The 8,415-nt window shown below is 47.3% G+C and overlaps 1 protein-coding gene across 1 annotated transcript; it reads right to left on the bottom strand.

The window, feature by feature from the left end:
- Positions 1-4,106: 4,106 nt before the first annotated feature.
- CUNH6orf15 (chromosome unknown C6orf15 homolog) lies at positions 4,107-6,694 on the bottom strand. The gene is given in 5 exon segments (XM_053667438.1): positions 4,107-4,127; positions 5,448-5,683; positions 5,717-6,295; positions 6,298-6,386; positions 6,621-6,694. Coding segments are annotated over 5 exon segments (999 nt in total).
- Positions 6,695-8,415: the final 1,721 nt, after the last annotated feature.

Below are 8,415 nucleotides of genomic sequence, written 5' to 3'. Positions count from 1 at the left end.
AAATCAGCTGATAGTTTTATAGGAACTCCTTTGCAGGTAACTGTCTCCTTTTCTCTCGATGCTTTTAAGATTCTCTCCTTATCTTTAATCTTGGGTAACTTAATAATGATGTGCCAAGGCTCCCTTGGGTCCAAACTCTTTGGGACTCTCTGAGCTTCCTGAACTTTCTCAAAGTCTATTTCCTTTGCTAGATTAGGGAAGTTCTTCTTCATTGTGCTTTCAAATAAGTTTTCAATTTCTTGCTCTTCCTTTTCTCTTTCTGGCATCCCTATGATTCAGATGTTGGAACATTTAAACTTGTCCCAGTGGTTCTTAAGTCTCTCTTTGTTTTTTGTTTTGTTTTGTTTTTGTTTTGTTTGAATTCTTGTTTCTTCATTCTGTTCTCATTGAATGTTTATTTCTTTCTTCTGCTCCAAAACGTTTATTTGAGTCCTGGTTTCCTTCCCTTCGCTGTTGGTTCCCTGTACATTTTCTTTTATTTCACTTTTCACAGCCTTCACTTTTTTCTCTAATTTGTGACCATACTCAGCCATTTCTGTGAGCATCTTGCTTACTAGTGTTTTGAACTCTGCATCTGATAGGTTGGCTATCTCTTGATTGCTTAGTTCTATTTCTGCAGCTTTGATCTGTTCTTTCATTTGGGCCATATTTCTTTGTCTCAGCGTACTGGTTATGTTGTAAGGGGTGGATCCTGAAGCATTCACTAAGTAAGGAAGGACAAGCCACATCACTACAATGTGGTGCTGTATGTGGGAAAGTGGTCCAAGAAGGAACAATGCCACTTGCTTGACTTTCAGCCAGCTTTCAGTCACTTCCTCCACTACCCACAAGCAAATTGGGCCCTTCTGGTTTATGATTCCTGGGTGGGTGGATTTGTGTACATTCTAGGACCTTGTGGACCTCTCCAATAAACACTCCTGTGAGTCTGTGAGTTTCTCCTGCTGCCTCAACCCCCACAGGTTTTTACAACCAGAGGTTCTGAGGCTTTATTTTGCCATGCTGGAACCCCAGGTTGTGCGGTCTGTCTTGCTCCCCAGTTGTTCCTCCTGGTTTACCCACACACAAATGTGGGACCACCTGGTCTGCCAGTTGCCACCTTGTCATGCATCCTCTCCACCCCAGCTGCCCATCTCTGCCCTTCTTACCAACCTGGATAAATGTTTCTTCTTTAACTCCTTGGTTGTTGGACTTCCATATGCCTCAATTTTCTGGCAATTCTAGTTGTTTTTTGTTTTTAAATTTATTGTTGTCCTTATGGTTGTGCGAGGAGGCAAAGTTTTTCTACCCATGCCTCCATCTTGGCCCAAAGTCTAATGCCTAAATGTTAATTGTTTTATAAATTCATCTTGGTATAAACTTACACACTAGACAGGCATACCTTAAAGTTCTTAAAGACATGGTAGTGTGTCCCAGGAAAAGAGAACCAAAGTTTGCAGGCTGTGGCAGATAGTTGCGGGCCCACTAACAGAGTGGATTGGTGTTATCCTTCTAGGCTCATCATCCTTGCCCCTGTTCATTCCTAACAGTTAGTTCTTCTGAAACCATCCCATTACAATGGCACAGTAAACAGAGAGCCCCGAGTAATGAGGTACAGGAGAGGCAGGTTTTGGTGGAGTGAGGCCAGAGGAAAAGTCCAGTGTGTGGGAGGGAGGTGAGACCCAGCCAGAGGGAACATAGATGGGTGGTCCTAGGTAGCCAGGGATCAGTCAGAACATATAAAAAGAATGTAGAGAAAGGAGACCAAGAGACAGAAAGGAAGGTGCTAAAGAAAACAGGTTCTACTCTGTCAGTCATGACTGCCATGAGTGCCTGGGCCAAGAAGGACTGAATGGTCTCAAAACTATTTCACAACTTGTTTCTACCACCTCTCCACTGTGGGCTTGCCTAGCTGGAGACCACCTGACACCAAAAGTCATTTCACATCAGCCTGGCCACTAGTTTAGGACAAACAACAGCTACCACACCAGCTTTGCCACCACCATGGGTAAACCACATCTACCCAGTGACCTCTGGGACCCAGAGCACCACTGCTACTGGCACTGAAAACAGCCATCTCTGGCCAGGCCATGACCGAGTCTCATCCCACTGTCTCCACTCTGGACTATCCAGGACCAGGACATTACATAAGTGCACAGAACTGGAAACCCTGGTGTGTGACTGCTGTTCCTGAGGTCTCATGTGCTCGCACTCATATCTGACAAGGTGGGTTATAAAAGGTGACTGTATCCCAGGTATCTTACTAGTTTCCTGACAGTAACAAAAGAATGCTGACCAAGAAACAGAGAGAAAGAAGACAACAGAGGACATCCTTCCAGCTGAATAATAAGAAGAACACAAGAGGTAAGTGTTTGGTCTGGAGAGAAAGACAAAACCAAACCCTGACTGTGGTCTTCGGGGGACAGGAAAAGGCGAGTGCAAATGGATGTGTTGGGGGAGGAACTCCATGTAGCCATTAAGAGAATCTCTTGGACTGGAGAATCTCTCCTCTCTGCCCTGTGCAGATTGCCCCCCAAGGCCTGCAGTTTTTAAATGGTGCCAGAGCCATGCTCCACCTCTCACTGGCTATGTGACTTTGAGCAAGTTACCTAAGCCTGCTGAGCCTCAGTTTCTTCACCTATAAAATGGAAATACTAAGAGTAAGTACATCCTAGAATTGTTGTGATAATTTAAATAACCCTATAACACATTTCTTTTACAGTGAATAAACGATAAAGGAAGCTATTGTTTGCACCCAAGTGTATGTGTGTGTAAGTGAAAAGCATCTGAGTGAACACAGTTTGTTTGAGGAAGGAAATACTTCAACAAGAAGCCAACTGTCCCTTCTTGATCTGCAATAATTCTCTGAAGTGTGATTCCCAGTGGGGAGCATCACATTGACCTTGACCAGAACCATCAACTCCCACCACTGGGTCTGATAACCCTCCTCCTATGTGATCCCACCAGCACGGCCTGAATGGGACAACTCACTACATTATAATCAATCATTACAATTGCTCAGAGTTTTCCAGTCTCTGATGCACTTTATCATTACCTTAATCAAACTTACTAACCACCCTATGAGAGAGACTGGACCTCGGCCTTCATCCCATTGACGGATTAGGAAGCTAAGGTCCACAGGGGAAAACAACTCACCTAAATAGACTGGGCAGAGAAGACTGTATAAGCCCACAGAAGGGGCATCTGTGTCCTCCAGGTCCAAACAAGTGCTCCTTCTGCTCAGCACTGTCCCTTGTCCCTCAAGGCAGGGGTCATGACCCCTGTGACAGTAGTCCACCAGTTAACCACTAACAGTACAGAAAGCTCAGAACACCAGCAGTACTCCCACTGCAAATCTCAGGACCTCTGCTATGTCACAGATTACTGTCCCATCAGGAATCTTTTTTTTTTTTGTAACAATTGATCTTAAAGCAAAGACCACTATGATGGGCTGACCACAACTACTCCAGGGCCCTCCATGAGCACTGAGTGCCAGACATCCTCAGCTCAGGATCACCTCTCTGCAAGCCTTGGCTTTCCTCTGCGGGCCTCTGTCTCCACCTGCGCAATGGGCCTAGCAGTGTCTACCTAATGGGATTGTTGTGGAGGTTAGCTGGGAGGATGTGTATGGCAGCACCTTGTCTGGGGTCTGGCTCATTGTGAGTATGCAGTAGACATTACACGGGTTTTTGTTAATTGCATGTTGTACTGGAACACTCTCTGGACAGATAATGAGAAAAATTAGGTTTGAGTCACCGACTTCACTTGTTAGTATGTAACTTTGTGCAAGTTGCTTCATTCATTTGGGGCTCCATTTCTTCACCTTATAACACCTTCCTCACAGATAGTAATGACGGTTCAATGATGGACTGCACACAGCATTTGATGAACTGAGAAGGGCTTTAGGCTATGTGTAAAGAAATGTCAGTGAAAGTGTGGGAGGGCCACACAGAAGTGCAGAGTCTGCGTGCAGCCCTGTGGCTCAGAAATAAGGGGGAAGAAGAGAGAGCGCAAAGGAGGCACAGAGAAAAAGGGAGGGAATGAGGGAGGGAGGGAGAGAGAAAGAGAGAGAGATCAGACCTTGGTCCAGATACCATCCATGGTGCTGAGGATGTAGCAGTGAACAAAACCTAGTCACTGTCCTTGTGGTACTGGGGAGAGGGGGAGTAGGGGAGAATAACCAGAAAAAGGGACAGAAAAAAATGAAACCACAAACCCCAGACAATGAATTTGGGCTTGTGGAAGAGACAGGTGCCGAGAACAAACCACAGAACCAAGACAGAGAAAAATGAACCAAGGTGGGAAAGGATTGGGGAGGAGCTTGAGGTGATAGTGGATCAGGAGTGGTGGTTGACGGGAAGGTGTCTCAATGGCAGACACTGGGACAAGAGATTTTTCCTTGAGAACACCCACCTTGCACTTAGATAGGCAGCTCCCCACCCTCCAATTGTGGTGTTTATCTTCTTTTTACTTCCTCCCCCACAACTTGCCCTATTCTCAGAACCTGTAGTGATTGCCAGGTGTGCACATACCTGGACCACTTCAGGGAAGCACATGCATGGCACCAGAAAGACGGGCACCAGACACATGGCATTCTGGAAACTGGTCACCCCCCACCTGGTTCCTGCTAACCTCCCTCTGAGCTTTCTCGGAGTGACCCTTCCCACTTTATTCCAACACCTGTGAGATAATGATGAGTTCCTGGAAAAACCAAAGGGAGGACAGAGACAGCAGTGTGACAAAATGAAGAGAGTGCCATCACTTGGGAATAAAAGCATGGCATGTACTGCAGGCAGGACTGTCGGCTCAAAGGCTTTCCTCTCCCTTTCCTTCATCCAGCACTGAGGTCTGCTGCTAATTCAGCAAATGTTCAAAGTCTGTGGTTCTCTGGGCACAATGTGCCAAGGGATGCACATAAGGGAGGAGGTCAAGGCATCCTTGGCTTCCAAAAAGCTTGACTTCCTGGGGAAGAAAAGATAAGGATAGACAAAATGACACTCTGTTTCAAAGAGCGCTCAACCTCACTTGGCCCTGGTACCAACTTCCTGGACCTCACCTTCCCTCCTACCACAGGTGCCATATCAATTACTCCTGCTGCCCCTCCTCCCCTGGTCAGATTCCAGGACAATTCTGAACCAGCTCTCCCACCTGGCCAGGTGAAACCATGAGGCTCAACCCCCAAATACCTGGGCTTTGATCCTTTTCAAAGGATGGGAATAGCAACAGAGCATCTGGAGGTCCCTAGAGAGACTTGGTGATGGCTGGAAAATGGGGATAGACAAAACTCACTTCAGTTTGCACCCAGAAGCAAAGACACTGCAAAAGAGCAGATTCAATAGCTGCTTGTGTTTTGTTGGTGACCTGCATGGGGGTGCAGGGGCAGTGGAAAGCGGAAGAGCTATGGACACTCACCGACTGAATGTTGACTTAGATGGCACTACAAGGCGAGGGAGTGGGGCCCCTTCTCTGACTTCCACCTTGGAGCTTGCCACGGCCATTCTCCTCCCCCACAGTGACCCAGGGTTTTGAGAATTGGGGAAGCCAGCTGGGATTTTTCCAAAAGAGCCAGGAGGATGGTGAACTCTGGGAGAAAATTGATTATTAATGCCTGGGTGTTGATGAATATTCCCCCAGCTGGTGCCAGGATACCGATTACTATTCCCCCAGCTGGTACCTCGATACTGATTAATATTCCCCCAGCTACTACCTGGATACCAATCAGTATTTCCCCAGTTAGTACTTGGGTATTGACTATTGATACCTTAGATTCCCACAGGGTGTGGCATAGGCTTGGTTCCCCATCCACTTCTAGGACCTGCACTTCCCCAGGACACAGTGGGAGTCAGTGTCCCCCAGGGGTGACCTGGCAGAAGTTGGTGTTGAATCCTGTTGATGAGAGACCAAGGTGGGTGTTAGACAAGGATTTCTCCCTGGGCTCCCAGCACATTAGAACGAGATGGCCATCTAGAATCAGAGTCCTGGTGAAAGACTGAAGCCACAGGTGAGGGTCCTGCAGAGTGTGCCAAGGACCCCACAGGCAAAGGACTGTCTCCCAGAGGGAGGGCAGTCGCACTGGAAGGGAAAGAGGGTTCTTTGGGCAGCACTTCCCCCAGGTGATCCTCAGCAGCAGCCATGATCTGATAAGGATCCTCAAAGGGCCAGGAATCCATGCAGGGCAGCCACCCAGATGGGGTCCACCACTGAACCCCAGGACCTCCTGGTCGGGAGTCATCTGATGGAATAGCATTGGGCTTCAGAAGAACCCTTGCTAAATCACTAGCCATAGGATCTGATTTGGTCTGATGATGTTTGGGGTTGAAGGGCTGGTCAAGGAAGGCTGTCCAAGCAGAGACAAGTTGGTCCCCAAGTCTTGGGGAACTTTCTCCTCCACTATACAGATGCTCCAGGCAGAAGGACATTGGGGGAAAGGAAAAGGAGACAGCCAGTGACCCAAAGCCCTCCTCCACTGACTCCTTGATTCCCTTGACTTTGGATGTGTTCAATTCACCAAAGCCAACCCTTACTCTCCCACAGGGACCCAAGTCACCCAAGTGTCCACCATGTTGCCCTGACCATGCCCTTAATTCCAGTTTCCCAGGCACCCAGGCACCCAATGCCCTCCTCCTTGAGTGCTGGGCCCACCCTATGTACCTGAGAAGTGAAGGCAGATCAAGAGCAGGCCCAGCAGAGCCCAGCACCTACCACGGCCCTGCACCATGCTCCAATCTAACATCTGCCTAGGCCCCAAAACAGCTAGCCCTTTATCTTAGTAGTGGGGTGGGGGCAGCAGAAACAGGCTGGGCCACTGGTTGTGGAGAAAATAAATCTCCACACTCCATCCTCATTCCTAAGGTGGTCTGTGTCAACAGGTGCCACTTGAATGTATCTGGGAAGCTGGGTGTTCCCACATGGTTCCTTTTCCCCAAATCCCTACTCCTTTCTGACCCAGTTGTCCTGACTCACTGCTCATCACTGGTTGCCAGCTATACTCTTCCCTGGCTCCATGCACCAAGCACACCAGGACCTTCCCCTTGGGGTCTCAGCCTCTTCATTGCCGTCTCACAATAGAAGCACTTGGTTATTTTCTCTTTCTCTTTGGGATCATTCTCTCCCAGCACCCCTTTCTTGTGTATCCACATAACTCCTTTGCCTTAATCCCAGACTGCAGGAGGTTCTGAGGTGCAGAAGTGGACCCCATCTGAGGGGCTGATCTAGATGAGACCCTGTGTCTAGGGAAACAAGTCTCATTCCCATCCTTAAGAGATAGTGATATAATAATTTCCTGTCACTGCTATAACAAATAACAACAAACATGACTTACAACAACCCAAATTTAGTATCTTACAATTTTGAAGATCAGAGGTCTGACACAGGCCTCAGTGGGTTAAAACCAAGGTGTTGACAGGGCCAGTTCCTTTCTGGAGACTACAGGGGAGAATCCATTTGATGTATTCTCCAGCTTCTATCAATAGAAGCCACCTGCAATCTGGGGCTCACAGTCCCTTCCTCTATGTTCAGTGACAGAAGCAGCAGGATCTTCTCATATCGAATCACTCTCATCTCCTCTTCCTCTTCCCTCTTCCACATTCAATGACCCTATGATGACATTGAGCCCATCCAAATCATCCTTGATAATCTGTCTACTTGAAGGTCAGCTGAACTAAAAATCTTAAATCCATCTTCAATCTTAATTTCCTTTGCTATGTTACCTAATATATTCACAGGTTCTGGGGATTAAGATGTGGACAATGTTGGGGGTTGGGGGCACCCTCCTGCCTACCACAGATATGGTCAAATGTTTCCACAGAATATGAGAGACACTGAGAGAGAGCAGTCATTTTCAACTAACAGTAGAGGAGGGTGATATAATGCTATTCTCAAATGACCACAATTTGGTCATTGTTAAGGCTGGGTGATGAGAGCATAGGGATTATTTAACTATTTTGTCTATTCTTAAATACATTTTAAATTTTTACAACAAAAAGAGTTTAAATGCCTTTATTCTTTCTGTGGCTGCCACAACACACCCAGAGTAGACTTTCCTGGTTGCATGAAGTCTAAACTTTACTGCTAAATTTTATCATTCTGTCCTCATCTCAGCTCCTGCTGGCTAGTTACCAGAAGAGTGAATAACTTCTCTCTAGAATTGGCCAGTGGGTGGAGGGGCAGCAGACTTTCGGGGTGATATCCACCAGTTTTGCAAATGCTTTTGACCTGGACCAAACCAGAGACTAGAGGAATCCCTGCATCATAGGCTGTACCCCTCCTGCAATTGCCATCCGTAGCCTTGTGGGGCCTTGATTCCTATCACTGACTGCAGTCCAGTGACCAGATGCCAAGGGCAAGTCAACAGTAACAACAGAAACAGGACTGTTCTGGAGTCGCCCCCATGTTTGCTCAACCCTGCAGGTTGCCTCAGATGCCCTAGATCATTTCCGA

This window comes from Artibeus jamaicensis, unplaced genomic scaffold (assembly GCF_021234435.1).
Source record: "Artibeus jamaicensis isolate MK-2021 breed Jamaican fruit bat unplaced genomic scaffold, CSHL_Jam_final contig_469, whole genome shotgun sequence".
Classification (NCBI taxonomy): Eukaryota; Metazoa; Chordata; class Mammalia; order Chiroptera; family Phyllostomidae; genus Artibeus; species Artibeus jamaicensis.
Note: the sequence above shows the minus strand (reverse complement) of the source record. Positions and strands in the feature narration are given on the sequence as shown.